General features: G+C 38.6%; 1 protein-coding gene across 5 annotated transcripts in view; it reads left to right on the top strand.

Annotated features, from left to right (window-relative positions):
* The window catches only part of LOC112978774 (TLE family member 1, transcriptional corepressor), a 78476-nt gene that overhangs the window by 34417 nt on the left and 25942 nt on the right, over positions 1-18117 (top strand). For 3 of the 5 annotated variants that reach the window (XM_064502285.1, XM_064502280.1, XM_064502282.1), the window contains 2 exons: positions 11431-11635; positions 12384-12400. In XM_064502285.1, coding sequence (XP_064358355.1) covers positions 11431-11635; positions 12384-12400 — 222 coding nt within the window. The remainder of the gene's footprint in view (positions 1-11430; positions 11636-12383; positions 12401-18117) is intronic. The other 2 variants (XM_064502281.1, XM_064502284.1) reach the window with 1 other exon arrangement.

Here is an 18117-nt window from a genome sequence, read left to right as displayed (position 1 = left end):
ATGTTTAGTGAGCCTTAATGAAGAGAACATGGAATGGCTACTGGAAAGGCAAAATGGGGGTTAAGGATGGGTTTTACTTCTGAAGATGGTTGAGACTGAGGAGGGTTGACATAAGTAAAAATTGTAGGCACAGACAGTAGGTTGTCTAGTCCCAGAAGAGAGAATTGCTTCCTCTAGAGAGTGATTTAAAGCACCTCTCTTGATTAAGATTTGTGGGCAGAATAGCTTTCCATGTCTCAGGGTGGTTTTTGTGACTGTTCCGTTCCCCACATTCCCCCCAAGTTAGCAAGACAGTGAAGGGAGACAGACTGAAGACAGGAGTGTACCTTCTGCTGTCTTACTAATATCTGCTTTGCGTTTGCATTCAAAGTGAGGTAAGTGGGAGAATTAGAGTAGGTGAACAGTCAATAGACTGAGACTAGTAAGTGATGTGAACTTCAGTGCTTCTCTTAAAAGAAGTCCGAGATGTAGTGGAATGGGAGGAGCAAGCAGTTGAATAGGAGTGAATCAGCTGGCCAAGACATAAAAGAAGCTCAGCTAGGACTGCACATGAGGTGAAATCAAATGCAGAGGAGTTAATTGAGCAAGGAAGATGTGAAGCATGGTCACAAAATTATCCTGAAACATGAGCGGGAACAGAGAAGGCAAATGTTGGGGATGTACACGTTGAATGGTGTAGACCTGTAGGTTGGCCTCCTTTAAGGTAGGAGAGAGGTGCAAAGAATAAATGAAGCATACAGATCAGAAGAGAACTAGGAAATAGTTTCTAAGCAAACACTGTGGCATACTGAGGTGATAGAAATGTCAATGTGCTGGTGGGAGAAAGGGTGAATTCTTGGTTTAGCGTATGCAAAGTATGATTGTAACTGGATGTCTGATGGAGGTGGAGTCACTGGGAGTACCGTGCTGCAGAGGAGCTGGGGGAAGATACAGGTAGACAGAAATACTAGAAGTATTGAAGATTGGAAAGGTGCATAAAAATACCAACTACCTACAGTCTACTTGGAGTAAGAGCAAGGTGGACAGTAGAGCTAGGGGCCTGTGTAGGAGAACTGGGAGAAAAGGGAGAGAGACTAGCATGGGGCATGCAGGGTAACTTTAAGAAATCCTAAAGGCAAGGCAAAAAGCCAGTTTGTACCACAGTTTGCTGTACCTCATTAGACGGAGAAAGAATTTGCACCTACTACTCAGGATTCCTGCTATCTGGTAATTGTCTTTCTCCCCCCTCCCCTCTTCTTTCTTCCCCCCAGGATGCATGCTGAATTATTAAGGTCACTGTCCTGGGTGGCACTTAAATTCCTGAAAATGAACAGTACTATCTTTAAAGGTGCTGGCTGACTGTAGCTCTTAAAATCAAGCATGGTCATATACAGTAGCACTGAGATAGCAAAAGCAATGACTGGCAAAAATGTACTGCTTTAATGAGTGTTCAAATGTGATAGATATTTGGGAGGAGGAAGTCCCCGCAGAATTTACAGGGAATTTCCAAAAAGCTAGTGTGTGGCTTGAAACAATAAAAAAAATGAAGGTAATACTTTTCTCATGACTATCATGTTTTCATTCTTTTGGAAGCCCTGAAATGTATTTGTAGTAGCAACTGAGACAAAAGGGCTTAATATAAATGGTGATGGGCATCATTTAAACTACTGCATTTGAATTAGCTTTTGAGGTTTAATTTACCAAAAAGCCTTTCTACACTATCATTGCTGTGTTTATCTTCAACAAGATTTGAATTTCTGGAGTATAAAGGAATCTGGGAGGGAGAGAAATACTTTTTAAGGTAATCATAAATCAGTGATTAAAAATAAACCAAACCAAAACCACCACCACCACCGCCACCCCCCCCCCCCCCCCCCCCCGCCCCAGGAGTAATGCCTCTAAGTCTTTTCCAGATTGGTGCATGCTTGAACTGGTTGTTTTTGGCTGCTGTGGCAGCAGGAACATGCTTTTGAAGTGTGTTTGGATGGTAGCATGCTAACGGTAGCAAAAAAAGCAAATACGTAGTTTTGGGGTTAGAAGGTGAGTAATGGCAGGAACTTATGGTTGCCCCAGAAAAGCTCAATAGGTGCTGGCGAATTCTGCAAACCAGAAGCAATGTGTGCTGACAGCTTCATTCTAGAGACTTAAGGCTTGCATCTGAATCTTCAGAACAAGCAATATGTACTTTTCTAAAATGAAAAGAGAGCTTTGTTCTTCAAGTGACTTGCGCTGACAGTGGTCAGAAGAGTATAACTAGTTTCAGAAAACCAGCTTTTGTATAGTCTGGACCAAGAGATAGAGAATTTAAGATCATCTTGTGTGGTTTTTAGATTGTGGTTTTGAATTTGTTACTCCTTTAGTCTGGGAAGTCCTTTGGTGAAGACATGCTTTCCCGCAGAAGGATCATTCTTTCCATTTTTACTCTGCTTTTATCCCTCCACCCACTCCAGCCCTGTGGCATCTGTCCTTTGTGAAGGCTTTTCTGGTTACTCCACTGTCCCAGTGTCTCTTTCCTCCAGTGCTGGCTTCAGTCTTAGTCTGTTTATCCTGTAATTCTTCAAAATTTCGTTTAAGGGAAAAAAGTAACATTATTAGTACAAGAAGCACCACACACGTATATCTTGCTGTTTTGTGACTTGTTTCCATTTCCTTTTTTGCTGTACGCTGTTTGAGGCAGGAACTGTTGCAAGTTGGGCCTATGCTGCACACTTCTAGAAGAATAGCTGTTAGTGAAAACACTTTGTATATACACACATATATACATGCACATGTATGTATATTTGTATAAAATAAATATACAGTTATGCTAGCAAAAGGGTTTCTTCTGTTTATGGAGCTGGCTTAAATTGTGTGACTGAGTTACAGTGCCAGCTCAGTTGCAGATATAAGCACTAGCCATGATTTAGTGGATCCGTGTTTGGTGCAAGCTACCAAGTTTGAGGTTGACTTACAGTGCCTGGAAGCGTGGAGGAGGGAAGAAAAACCCTCTCTTCTGTTGGCAAAAGCCCTTGTGTGGATGCAGCTACACCAGTGGAGTGCTAATGCACCTTGGGGAGATGTCGCTGAACTGGAAGAATTCCATCTGCTGGCAATATCCCACATCCTCGCTGCGGGCTCTGCTGGCATGGAACAAACTGTTGAGGCTCCACAGTGTAGCTAGACTTCTGGTGTAGATCTGCCCTTGCAACAGTGCCAGTCATGCTGGCAGTTCTATGTAACTGTTCCCTGTATGTCAATGGGATGTTAAAAATCTTGCCATTTAACAATTATCACTAAACTTTTGTTAAATAGTTAATCACTGATCATTTTAGTGGAAAAACAACTAATATGCTTATTCATTGGGTGTGGTGACAAACTCGTTTGGGTGGGGTCACCCACATCTGTCATTGCTGTTTACAACAATAATCTTTTTGAAGAGCCCTGCAGTGTAATATCTCTGTCTTTCTAATTCTGATGCCTGGGCTTGCCCTCCAGAGTGCCCGCAGGGAAGGCAGAGAAGCCTTGCTGTTTAGAGGGAGACAAAGTCGCAGCAAAAATTAAAGGAGCTGCTCAGCATGGAGCTAAAGAAAAGCAAAAGTATGTTTTTCCCCTATGCTCTGTAGTCTGTAATGGTGTTGTAGGAATTAAACGATGGCTAATAAGCTACCCTTTGAAAATCTTTTTACATTTGCTTATTGCATTACATTGGGGAGCACTGAAGGCAGATTTGTCAGTTATATAGGTGTTAAGCTAAATATATTATTAAAATTTTAGAAATGAATCTGTGAATGACTCCACAAGAGTACTGTGTGTGTGTATTTGTAGGTAGGCTGCCACTGACTACAGAAATTGAATTGATAACAACCCAAGCCTTTCTCATGATGAAACATTTCATTTTCCTTGTAAATAAATGTCTGAATTACGCATGAAATACAGAGCATATCAGAAAATTCATGCTGAAGAATATATTTGGTATTCATACATCTTGCATAAAGACTTTAAAGAGCTTTCTGAAAACGAGTCTTCAAGTTGTTAAGGTTTTTGCTGGCGAGTTGCAGATTTCAATATAACTTTGACCCTATTGACAACTGCACACTGTTACCTTCTACACGTTGATTGGAAGTGATTCATGTACGCCAGTGGTTTATTGGCCCCCTAGTTAAAATTCAGTGCCCTCTTCCTGTATTGTAATTTTTTGTGGAGTACTTTTTCTCCTGAGGTAAATTCCTGATCAACAGAGTGTATTTTTCTTTCGTAGGAGTTAATGTGCCATTCATGCCTGTGTCAGGCTGCAGCCAGGTTTTATTTCCCTTTATCAGAAGAATAAACTTTAGCCTTATAGAGCCAGTGTATGCAGACCTTCATGCTTCTAAGTGTTTATGCTAACCTTTCTTTAGTGAGATTAAAAAATGTACTATGATCTCTAATGCAAGGTGGGGAACTTGAGAGCTGGCCAGACTTAGTGAAACAGGTATATGTCAGTGTAAAAGTGTAGTTAGGGCACCAGTGCATGAGGTGCTCTTTTTAATCTATATGAGCCAATTGAAATCAACATTCCTGTTTTTATTCTGAGCTTTATGAAGAACAAAGAGGAGACGGAATCTCTGCGGCACTCTGCTCTAGGAGTCAGGAGAGCCAGGAATGAAATCAAAAAGGAGAGGAAAAAAGTCAGTGAGGAAGGAATCACATGAAGTGGAAAAGGAGTTGAAGAGAGGAAAACAGAAATGACTGTAATCCAGAGCCATGTGCTTCATGACCTTTTGGAGTAGCTGGGACATGCTGAGGGTCTTTTATCCTAATTCTTATAGATGAAAGTGATAGAAGGGGGCTTAGTTTGCTAATGTGTCTATTTCGCTGCTCTGTGTTGTCAGAGCTGTGAAATAAAGCCTCAGCCATATTTCACTTATCTTGTAAATAAAGCTAATTTGTGAGAACAGAGCTCTTTGGTGTGTAGTAAGCTGCCTTTTATCCTAGTATATCATCAGTTTTTCAATTAAAATTTGAGGCAGTTTAAGCAACTCCCTCCCCCTTTAACCAAAAAAAAAAAAATTGCACAATTGAGATTATTGGTATGGTTAGAGTTGTTTGAACGAGTGGAGGCAGGAACTGTGAAAAATTTTGAAGAGCCTTCTGTTCAGAAACTGTTCTGTTAATATCAGATAAAAGTAAATTCCCTTAGAAAATAACAAAAAAACAAACTTGAGGTAAGTTTTTCATCTTCTTTCTGAATTTGATATCTGTTTTCTGACATCACTCATCTCCACAGTAAGAAGCTTGATTCCTGTGGGAGTGCGAAATGGCAGCATCCAAAGACGCTATCTCTATGCATCTGTCTGAAGCATGAAAAAGGAACAGAATTTTTCGCATGAGATAGTTAGGCCTTTAATTATTGCACATAAATTGTATATGTATGAAACTTGTAGGCTTTGGATAGCTTTTGCCAATACTATCCTTCTGTGTAGTTAAATCTCACTAAGGAGATGACATTTTTTGTAATTTATAAATGGAAGAGGCTTGCTTAAGACACTGTTTCTTTGTTCTGAAGAGACATTCTCATCCTGCACCCAAGGCACTGTGGCTTGTTCACATAATGGATAGTTTTCAAGTAACTCGTACAAAGCTACAAAGACTCTATTCTCCGCTCACTAGAGAGAGATGCAGTAGTGGGCACTTTCAAGTTTGTTTACTATGGTACAGTATAGCTTCCTATCTGTCAGAACAAAATCAGAGCCTTTAAAGGAAGAGGAAGTAAGGAAACCCAGTGAACCAAAATAAACACAGATGTTTCAAAGGAATTAGGTAGAAAATTAAGCAATGGAAGTAGTAGCTTACTTTCATTTTTCTAAAATGCATTTAAACAAGGAGAAATGGGTAGGCAATACAAAGGCAAATTCAGAGCTTAGTTTTGCAGATAGCTGCTATGGTACTGAAGAATGCTGCTTCAAATAGGTCAGAAGGAAACGTCTTGCAGGGACTGCTAACAACACGCTTTGCAATTAATGAGCCTGATAATGATAGTATTAAGGAAAAGGGGGGAAAAAAGCATGTCCAGCAGAAATGAAGAGGAAACAGTTTCCACCGCTGAAGCAAAATCAGAAAATGGGTAGTGATCATCAGAAAAGTGGGTAGTGTTGCCTGCATATGTGAGGATACAGGTCTGTCTTCATATATGTAAGGAGAAATAAGTACTTTCTTAAGGGAGGTTGCCTTTCATCCTCTGAAGTGTCATATATGGCCAAAACACTCTTTTGAAAAGTAGCTGCTGAAAACTTAAATGGGAATATTAGCTAATAGCTTAGAGTCTAATGAGTTTATTCCTGCTAGATTTGATTCTTGTTAATGTGTATGGTGTGTGCAGATTTTTGCTTGTTTTTTCCAAAGTGTCGGGGGGGGGGGGGAGAATGAGACTGGATCTGGAAGAAGCATGATCTTGGGTTGTTCCCTTTTGGGGAGGGTTAAAACTGCAATATTAGTTTTAAGAATCTCTAAACGGTGAGGGTAGAGGCCGCTGTTTAGTCAGCTAGCTGTGCATGCTCAAGTGGTTGCCCCCATCTTGAAGCTGGAGCTGAAGAGGTGATGCTGGTCAGCTCTGTTTTGGTCTTTGAAAGTATCAAGGTTGCTCAAGAGTTGTAAAGAATTCATTAGCTATAAATGTTTGACTCTAGTTCTCCTTCCTTCTGCTACTTAAGCAAGCAAATGAAAAACCTGAAGAAGTCCCCTTGGGAAGGGTGATGAAATAGAGCACAGTAATAACTGTGTGGGGTTTTTTTGGTCTTTGCGTTTGCTTGCTTGTCACAGTCATGTTTCTTCAGTTATATAGAGGTTGGCATGAACTATCGTCCTTTCCTTTTTTTTAAAGTCTCTAAATGACTGTTCTTGCCAAATATTTTTCAAACTTCTATTGAGGTGGGACAATCTGTTCGTAATAGCGCTGGAGATAGTGCCGTTAAGGATTTTTAAAACTCTTCCTCCCTTTGGTTGTTTGGTTAGCATTTCAGCACCAGAGAAGACCGCTGTTGTAATTTGGGACCAGGTGTAACATTTTCTACTGTTGGTGTGCAACCGTATCTGAATTTGAGTTCAGTGCTACTGAACAGATACTGAATAGTAACTCATCACAGCCTGTTTAAGAACAGAAGCATGCTCTGTTTAAAACTAAGACTTAGAAACTAGAATTTAACTAGGCCATAGGTATTGGTGACCCCACCAGAGCTGCTTAAAGGTGGTAGGAAGGAGAATTGTAAGAGTCCTAGGGTTTTTTTTTTGAGTCCTAGTTAAAGTTCTTTATAGCTGGAACTTGCCTAGGATGTTTGAAACTAAGAACTGTACTACCCCTAAAATTGCTAAGAGTTGCATGCTTTTCACATGCTGTCTTTGCAGCCTTGTTATGGGGATATTGGAGGAGAAATTTGAGGCAATAAAAACTGCTTATAGACAGTTAACTGAATTTGCCCCTCCCTTTCTCCCTTTGCAAATATGAAGAACTTGTGTTTTTTTAACAAAATGGTGGATGAACTAGAGATGCTTTTAAAATCAATTCTGTGGTTCATTATCTCAGTGCAGTTGCTTATGTATGCATCATTGCACTCTTCTCCACCTTCCCACTTCCCTCCGAAACCGGACACAGCCCGTGCTCTGCAAGTAATGATGATAATTGGTAGTAAGACAGACCTGTTACTCATCCTTTTCTGAGCACATTTCTTATGGCAGGTGTCTAGTTTTTAATTAAGTGCTAATGAACATGCTTAGTGGACCATGATACTGCTGCCAACTTCTTCAGTTTTATATCTCCTTGCTGCTGAGCTCTTAAAAGGTGACAGAGCAGGCATTAGCGTCTTTGAAGTGACAGGAAAGTGATTATATGCATAACATAATTGTTTTTAGGATCTAATATGGCAAACGTCTAGTTACTAAATACATCTGGTGAGCACTGCTGTTATCCATCTCCTTGGTCTTTACTTCTGCCTTTGTGTGCAGAACATACTACTCTTTCCCATTCTAGAAAGAGAATGAAATATATTTGCAACAATTCTAATTGTATAAATAAAAAGAGACCATGAACTCCTGGGAAGGGTTGTCTTTGTGTTAGGAGAGCTTGCAGCCTATTACGAATAGGTGGCGTATAAACAACAAATCAATATGCGTAAGTCTTAAAGAGCAGCAAGCCTCGGATAATAAACGGTAAACCACAGTGTACTTTTACTGGCATAAAAGACCGTGATTGGGTTTTCAGTCTTAAGTCAGTTTAATATAGTTATGTATTTAAGCATCTTTGAGGATCATTTTTCTGTTGTTTTCAGTAACCATTTTGCTAAGATTCCAAGGTGTTTCTTATTATGTAGAGCAGTATTCATATTCAGTTCTATCAAAGAAACAGGATATGGCCCTTTTTGTCTTGTACTTTCAGCTTCAGAACCTGTTAGAGTTCAGTTGACGTTCCTCTTTTCTGAGACCTTTGAAATACATTAACTGTGTATAGGCTACAAAGCAGAGCCAAGGTGACCATAGGTAACGTGTGTAACAGTTTGATTTGTAAAAACTACGCTTCTTGAAATCATGTTGGCTAACATGTTTGCTAGTTAAACCAGGCAAGAGGGGCATGAAAAAGTAATCTTCACAGACTTCATGGAGTGATAGGGGCAAGAATGAAACCATTTTATTTTTGTTTCCCTGTTTTGGCCTTCCCATGCCTGCCATGCAAACAAGCTAACCTGACCACCTTGTGGAGGAAGGAGCAGGTTACCCTCCAAGATAGCAATTTGGAGGTAAAAAATCACTTTTTGTTCTTAAGCTGCTTGCACACCACAGCCAAGTAATCCAATGTGATAGTGCAAATGGGGACAGTAAGACTGAGGCTGTGATCACAGTGATGCATGTTGTCTGATGGCTACAGTGCAGATGACAGACCTCAGTGACTTTGACCAAGTAATGAAAGAGGAGAGGAATGACTAAGATGCCACTTGCTAGAAGAAGTGGCCAAGAAATCACGTTGTCACTTGATTTGAGAAAACATGCTGGAAACTACTGAAGTTGTGATAAAGTCTGTGAGAAGGAGAGGCCTCTTCTTTGTTTCTTAGCGACTGGACCAAAATAAACACCAGTCCTGTCAGACTTCTCAGTGCTCTTACTGATCTTTCTAAAGAAGTAGCAAGATATTTAAAATGAAGTTTCACTGACAATAGCTGCTTGATCTAGTCCTGATTTTGTAGAAGTTGGCCTACCACTTTAACTATTTCAAAAAAAAAAAAAGAAATCTTAATACTTTCTTCAAAATGTTAGCCTTTGTGTTTGTGTAAAAGCAGATATTTAAAAAAATAAAAAAATACTACTTTGCTTTTAAAAGATACTTAAGCTTCTGTTCAGAGTTGGCAAGAATAGTGATGAGAACGTGTTATGTCTTGCATTGAAGACTAGTGATGCTTTTTATGCTGCACGTGAAAAGGAATTGCTAAAACTTAGTTTGAGAAGCCAAAACTTTAGTAAACTCATCACTCTGTAAAATTACCTAGAGGGTCTATGGCAAATTAAGATTTGCCCTCTTATATGAAAAATAAATAGAAAATGACTGCTTTCCGGTTGGGGGCCGTGGAGAAGTGAAAGCTTAGGACATGCAGTCCAGAATTCTTCAGTGTCAGTCACTTGTACCTAGAGGAATTCATAAACAGTTCAAAGCATATTTTGGGTTGGGGGGTATAAGAAATGAAAGTGAAGGGGTACTGTAGTTATTTAAGTAATAAAATGTCATTAATATGCTGGTAGGTATTATGCTGGTATTGTTTGAAAGGCTTTTTGAATCTGTAGAAGATGATAAAATATTTTGGATTATTTTGAGTATTTTGGAATAATTTGTGAAATATTCTGAGCTTTTGTCTAGATACTGGTATGATTTCAGTAACTCTCAGTAGTCTAGGATTAACTTTGCCTGCTCTTAGAGTGCACTGGCCTTCAGTAGATCAGACCTTTGGCTTGTTTTGCTGTATTCCTTCCAAGTTTCTCTTGCCTAGCAATTTTCAGAACAGAAGTCTACCACCACATTACCACTTAATGGAGGAAATGTGGAAGGTTACATTAGAGGGTACCTTTAAAAATAGCTGTTTGTGAAGTAGATACTAGTATCCACATGGATGTGGCTGCTGTAGTTAATCCATAGGTATGTCAGCTTAAGATCTGATACAGTTTTGTTTCCTTAACTGTTGAAGGGAAGCTTTTTAAAGTTGATCTCTGCCTTGGACACTTCTTTACTGGGCTTTGCTCAGAGTCTTAGCTTCCTTCCTCTTCCTCTGGTGTCTACCTGAGATCATCCTGTTCAGCCATTTGCTTGTCTTAGTCTTTGCTTTGATCTTTCCTCATGGTGCCTGCCTTCAGCAGATGGATGGTAGAGCATGGCCAAGGGAAAGAGGCGTGTTCTGTCTTGTGTTCACATGCCCAGCGACACAAGCCCAAGATAGTGATGAGAGGTGAATAATCTGTTTTCCTGTAGCAACTTAAAGTAGGCCTGTGTCCAAGCTAAAGATTGTTTTGGAGCATAATCTTCTAAGGAGTCTAAGACATCTGTGCTGAGCATATTGGACAAATTAGGTTGAACTTGGAAAATGATAATAAAAGGAAAATGTTAATAAAACCATAACAGCTTTAATTAGAAAATACCTAATATTTATACTTTGGAAAAGTCATTCCATTATAAGGAGCCTATTTCCAAAATTGCTTGAAAGTTTTGTTAATTTGGTTACTGTGTTTTATGTCCACTCATGATACAATTGATCTTGCAAGCTGCTTTTGAAACAGGAGATGTTTTACTTCATTAATGGCATGTTTCTTGTGGGGAGTTCCATGAGCTCATTGACACTCTCTGGAATATCTGTATTATAAGCCCAAAGCTGGTTCTTAAACCGAACTCGTGAACAGTTTTTTTCCAAAAGCTTAGCTAGAATAAAATCTGCATTTAACTACACAAATTAAATATGAAATGGAGCACTGTCTTTTAGATGTTCTTTATTATTTAAAATAGAAGCAAACCTGTGTTTCAAAATGGTGGGATATGGAGCAAAGATATCAGTCTTGCTAATAATATCAGTCTTATCAAACATTTTTTTTTCCTATTAGGAATCCTTTCCTGCTGTTGGTCACTAGTAAAATTGTGACAGGATGTGGCTGCCCAAAATCAAACAATTTACTTTTTCAGACCTTTTTCCAGGCTGCAGAATGAATATCAAGCTATTTTTTTAATGGTTTGTGGGACATAAGCACAGTATTCCACAAGCAGCATTTCTACAGCATAGTATAGTGCATGGTATAGTGCGGGATATATCATGTGGTGGGACAAAGAGGGAAGGATTTACAAACAAAAAAAAGTAGTGTTTAAAAAGAAAAAGTGTTGGTTCTCTATAACTAACCAAAATTTGTCTCCCTTTCCCTTCCCAAACTGTGCACTACACATTGTTCTTCTGGGGATGATGGTGCCACTGGGAACAGCAGCAGCAGTTGCAGGCTCAACATCTCTCCCATGGTCATGGACCTCCAGTGCCTCTAACACCACATCCATCAGGACTTCAGCCTCCTGGAATCCCTCCACTCGGAAGCAGTGCTGGCCTTCTTGCCCTTTCTAGTGCTTTGGGTGGGCAATCTCACTTGGCAATAAAAGATGACAAGAAGCATCACGATGCAGAACACCACAGAGGTGAGAGGCATGGCAGGCCTGATTAGGACATTGTCAAATTTGCGCATTGCTGAAAATTGTGTGCATCTATAAAGAAATCGAGTTATATAGAATGAGAACAAACTGTTGGCAAACTTAAAAATGTCTGCATTTATACCACTGAAGCAAAATTCAGCTTGGAAGTTTTCAGTATTTGAAATGGGGGATTGCTGAGTGTCTCCTGCTCTATAGTTTGCAGGGCATTTTGACGTCCTGGTAAATGCTTAGTGTAACACCAGTGGCCTGCACCATATTGTGGAAAACTGTTAAACTGCATAACTGGCTAACTTTTTCAAAGAAAGTAATGTTGTTAAATGGGTGGGTGGGAAGGTAGGGGGAATGAAAAGTTAAATTTTTGAAGTGAATGTGTTCAAACAAAAAGTTTAGATAATTGCATCTGTTACTTTAGTTTCATAGGCTTAAATTCTAGTACGCAAGTAAATATTGGGCAAAATTGCACTTGACTAATTTTTGAAAAGAAAATAATTTATTCTGTCATGAAATAAAACTAGGCTTTGTGTATGGTTAAACTGTAAATCATGTTTACAAAATACTGTAATTTTCAGGAAATCACTGTATTAGGAATGTGCAATGACTTATATAAATAAAAGCCATTTTAAAACTGTTCGCGGCTTGTGTTCTAATTTTTTTTCCCCCCTTTTTTATTTCTGTTCTTGCCTCTGTGTCTGAACGGGCATGTCTGTGCATTTCTTGGTTACTACGGGAGCAGACAGAGAGCCAGGCACAGTAAGTACCAATACTCCTGCTAATGTTTCCACTTCTACGTTATGTAATAAGCAGAACTTACTCTGTTTGTCCTTCTGTTTTGTTTTCCTTTTAGTCATATTTTCATGATAATAAGCATATCTGTTTTCTATTAAGATATCTTGTGGTTGATGCAGAACACTAACAAATTTTCTGGGTGGAGGGCTTGTATGAATCTGATAGATTTGAGCAGAGTGGTTTTGGGGACGCTTGCATTTTAATTAGACTTTGTTGCTTTAAAAAATGCTGCAAGTCAGACAGTACTTTGTGACCCCAATGCAAAGTTTGTATCATTCATGGTTGGAGTTAAGATGTTTCCTTTAGGATTTTCAGAAGTTAAAGTTGCAGAACAGGTGAAAAATTGTAAATTTATGTGTTATGGTGGTGAACAGATTTTTGGTCCCAGCAGTTTCTCTAACAGAATCTGCTCAAGTCATACAAATATCTTTGATGCTTAATTTGTGTTTTAATTGTAACTATCCTAGAAATACTTTTTCTCTAGCTAGAAACTGTAATAGAACTGGTCTGAGAACAATCTTATCCAGAAATCAGCCAAAGAACTACTTTGTTATAGTTTTTTGTATATACTGTTGTGTTTTGAGTGCTATTACCATATTAACCTGCTGGAGATGGCCATGTGCAACTTTCACTTTATTTCAAGTAACAGAATTAATTCTGCTTGTTGATGTGATAGGTGAATTTGAGCTCTCATTTGTTTCTTATTCTCAATTAGAAAAGAGAGGAAATAGGGACTGTTATTAATTGATAACTTTATGGTACTAAACTTCTGTTTTTATTGCTTGTAAATGTTGGTTGTTTTGGTACTAGGCTTGAGAATTACTTCACTGGAAACTTTTTGCATATCTTTTGAGTCAATCTTTGTTTCCAAATTACAAAGCAAGAAGCGTTTGTTTCAGCTTGCTTAATGTGGCAGTATTATTAATGTCAGTGTAACTGTGGAAGTAATTTAAAGCTGTGTTTCTCTGAAGCCTCAGAGTTATAAGCACGTTTGTCCTTGATTGGTGTTGGCCAAGAGCAGGATTCTCAGCTACTTTCTCAGGAGCTGAGGAAGGTTTGCATTGTATGTGTGTGATGGCTTTCGTTTCTGGGTTGGTTAGTTTATTGTTTCCTGTCCTTTATCCCCTGCTCGGACTGTCTATGCTTTACTACAAAATTTAATCAGATAACTTTTTTGAAGAGAATTAGGCACACTGCATTCACCCTACTCCCCTCCCAGTTTGTCTTGAATAGCAAATGCATGAAGGGTGTTCTGACTTCAAAATTCACATGCTCAGAATGACAATGTTGTGAAATTCAGAGTCTGAATTTCAGATGTCTGTCAAAGAAAACAGCTGAGTATAGATCTTGCCTATGAAGTGAGGACTGTCCAAAATTAAACCCACCTTTTGTGTTGTGGGCATTTGCAGTATCACGTGCTTCGCTTAGTGTATACATTTGATTGTATTTAATTAAAAGTACATCAGATTGTCACTGCGGTTACTTTTGTCCCTACATGTGTTACTCATGCTTGCTTGGGTTTTATCTGTAGTAGGTGTGACATAACCAGCTTTTTATGCTGGATTACCACAAAGAATCCTTTAAACAATCTGGAACTCTAATTCGTAGAAGAGCTTTGCCATAGGAATGTATGACCTAGAATTGAGTTCAGGTTACTACACTACTGTGGTTATAACTCCTTTCTGGTCCCAGTGCAGCATAATATTTTATAGTTAAATTGAACTGTAATTGCTGAATACAGGTGAATTTAAACAGGAAGCTACCCACTTGTTTAAATACACTGATGGCTTAGAATCTTGATTTTTAACAACAATGATATCTTTAGTGAAAGAAGCATGCATATAATTCGAGCAATGAAGTGAAATTCAAATTAGTGGCCAAGAGGGTCAGTTGGAAATGATTCAGTCTTTGTACTTTTCTAATTCTCTCATCTTTTTAATAGCTTTATTGTTAATTTAAAATACATCTTACGGATAATACCGAATGAATCAGAAGTACACAAAGTGTACCAGCAGGACTGTTTAATTATGTATTATTCTAACTGAGCAGTAGGTTCTTATTTTGCAAATTACTGTATAATACCTGGGTCATCAAGATAAGATGGATTTGGTTTGGGGAGTTTTGTGTTAAGTGTAATGGTGCTGCCAAAAATCCTGACAGAGATGTGTGCTTTGATCACTGAAGACACCAAAACCCCATGCTGTTAGCTATTTAAAGTAACTGTGATGTCAGATACTACTGTGCAGAACAACAGTAAGATTTCCAGCAAAGTTGTTTGGCATGACCTTCCAGTGTCATCAATAGGAGCTGATAGCTTTAAATCTGCAAGCTCGAAAGATTGCTGTTTGATACTTAGATGTTTGACTTTAAACTGTTTTTAATGTAACTTTGAGTTAAAGTGTGTTTTGGCTTCTTTTAAAATGAGATCTGGTTTTGGTCTTTTTAAAGTCTCTTTAGGTAAATATGCAGTCAAGAGTCTTTATCACGTGTTTTGAAATACTTCCAGATTGCAGTGAAACTCATGTATCCATAACTTAATATTAAGTGGAATATAAAGATATATAAGGGATTTCATTATTGTTCTGGATTGTGTGATCAGTGTCCATTTTGCATACTTTTGCTGCATTTAAATGGTGAAGGCTAGATTTTTATGCTACTTTCTTTCATTTTTACCGTTCGTTTTACTTACTGAAACCTGAAGTTCTTCTTAAATGCCTGTTTATGAAATACTTATATGGTATTTCAGTTAGCACGTTTCACACAAGAAATGCTGAAATTGCTTTGTCAAAATGGAAGTCCAGGACTGTGTGGATAATGACAGGTGGCTTTTGGCTGGTGTAACTCTCACCGTCCAAAATTGAGCCATGCTATTGCAGGAATGCAGCCATTCCCACCCTTGTTACACAATTTGGCTACAGGTAATAAAGTCCAGCAAAGCAAGCAAGTTTTGCAAGTGAACTTTGATAAAGTTTTAGGAGACATCAGTGCAAGTCAGCTTTGTGCACATTTTTCTCTGGAGAGCATAATGGCAACATCTGTCAGACTCATCTCAGGTATTCATTTATCACTTGTCCTCCCACCTTTCTAGTATCCTGCCTGGACAGCATAGAAATGCAAATGTTGTCAAGTGCTCTATTGTATCAGTAATAATTTGTAGACAGTGAATTGTAACCTTTTTGTGTGCGTGGGATTCACATTAAGGTTGCTGTTTGTCTTTGTCCTGGTGAAAAACATTGAGCATGTGTTTTTAAAGACTTAGGAAGTGCTCATAAAATTTGAAAGAAGTTTGTTTCTGCCTGGGTTGTTTTGTGTAAATGCTGCTATTGTTTTGTAAAGCAGATGCTCTCTTCTTTACAGCAGAAAAATATTCTGTATCTTTAGGTCTCCATCCCATTCTTCCCTTCTAATCTTGGGGGCAGGGGGCATGCACAACTGAATCCAATTTTTTGTTGATATTGTATGCAAGCTGTTTTTGTAAGTTTTATGTTTTAACTCTTAAATGGGTGGGGGGAGCTGCAGAACAAGTTACATGAAAGCTCAGAGTACTTTTCAAATGTAACACGTGTGTGGTTCTTGGTCTTTGTCAAGAAAGTATGTTTTTATTTTTTTCGTGGTACAGCTTTTAACTGAGGAACTTGAATTTTTAACTGACGAACTTGAGTGATTTCTTAAATCACTCATGCCTTTTATGTTTTTATTGGATGAATTCTTGCATATTTTCATTTTTTACAACTTGAAAATAAGTCAGATTTTAATAGTCCTTGGATGCAAGCAATGAATTGGCTTCAGCAGGAATTAAGCATGCAGAAGAGCTGTGGGATGCTGTGTTGCAGTTTTACTAATACAAAGCAGCATGAGTTGAGGGCTGGTGACAAAAGTTACAAAACAAAGGGTGAGAGGATTGGAGTGGTCGAGCTTAAGTATTTGTGGATAATTTCTGACCCCCATTTTGACAAACATTAGCTGAAAATACTGAATTCAAAAGAAGTCTTATTTATTCTCTTTTAATATCTTTGGAATATTGACTCGAGAAGGAAGCTAATTCAAATCCATTTAAGCTTCTAGATTTTTCATGTTCATAGTATAAAGATACTAGTCTAAACTTACGGTAGAGGGATAAAAAGGGGGAGCAGGTGGTAATTTTCCATCACCAGTCATTTAAAACAAAAACAGTTCACCGTATGGGTGAACTCTTGGTTTGCTGTCTTGTGTGGGGTTTGCTTTTCAAGAAGCATATGCAGCAGAGGAGGGTTATTGATTCTGGAGTCGAACAACTCTTTCATTGAGTACAATATTTTTATGCTTTGCTGGGGACTGTCTAGTCCCTCCTCTAGCTTGGACGCTCTTTATATCATTGAGAGTTTTGACAGCGAGCAGCGGGTATCTGCTATCTTGGTTGTACGTGGTAGACCTGATCCTGTTTTGCCTACTCAGCAAGGGATTGTATTTGTTCCTGGGTATGTATGGGTATCTGTAGGTAGTACTAGTGCATGGTATAGCAGCTCAGCTCCAATGTGGTGATTAAATGACCGTAACAGCCCTACTTGGCAATACAGACAAGTGCAAGCTGAGTCAGCTCTCATACCGGGCTGTAATGTTGGTTTAGATGTACCATGAGTCAGTGAATGGCCAAGCACAGAGCACGTGTAAGTGTGTGTTTGGGGGAGGGAGGGATAAGGGGGAACCCAGCACTGGAGAAGTCTTAATTGGGACCGGGTGTAGTTGAACCACGTACACAGATGTGATGTAAATTCTGTTATTTAATTGCTGTATTGATCAGCATACAGTTTATTGTCAGTGCTGTATGTACTAGTGAGTTATCTGTGCTGTATTATAACTGGAGCTAACTGAGGTATTGTGGACTCCCAGCCTCTACTTCTGACACGCATATTTGTGGTTTGGAAGTAGTTATTCAGGGGCATTGGCATGGCAGCCAAGGAAGTGCATTTGAATAATATGTGCTATATTCCTGTTAGGGAACCTGCCTTCTCTCTGTGCATCCATGACTAAGTTTTCCTTTCATATTTGCTGCTGGTGGTTTCAGTGTTAGAATTCTATTGTCAGCAAAGTCACTTTGAGACCGAGTTGCCTGTTATATAGCATTTATGCAGTCGGGTAACACTGACAGGAAGTAATGCTACATTAAGCTTTTTTCTTCTTTCAAGGCTTATTTGAAGATGGGGATTCAGGTGATTAAATATGTTTTGAATCACTGGAGGAAAGATAAAACATAAAATGGATTTTAATCCTTTGTTCTGATCTGAGATGCGTGGTCTGCAGACATATTGGTAGTCCCTAATAAATCAGGTTCTTAGTATAAAAGCAAGGATTATCCTCAATTATGAATCTAGTCTGTAGAAAGCAAGGCAAAACAAAAACTGGTGTCGTGCAGTTTCTCTTGAGGAAATTAACTATATGTATATACGTACAATTTTTTGCATCTTTCAGACAAATTGATTAATATCGAACATGTCAATCCCAACTGAAAGTACTGGATGTACTAGAAGCAGTACTTACAAGGACACATAGCTTCATATTGTTGACTGAAATCTTATACAATTGATGATTTCAATTACAATGGTAGTTTACAGGAGCAAGTTATTTTTAATCAAAAACTGTCCTTTATCTGATTTTGGTCACAGTTTTTAAATCTTCCTTTTAGTCCTTAAACAAACAAAACC

The sequence above is a fragment of the Dromaius novaehollandiae genome, chromosome Z, assembly GCF_036370855.1.
Source record: "Dromaius novaehollandiae isolate bDroNov1 chromosome Z, bDroNov1.hap1, whole genome shotgun sequence".
NCBI lineage: Eukaryota > Metazoa > Chordata > Aves > Casuariiformes > Dromaiidae > Dromaius > Dromaius novaehollandiae.
Note: the sequence above shows the minus strand (reverse complement) of the source record. Positions and strands in the feature narration are given on the sequence as shown.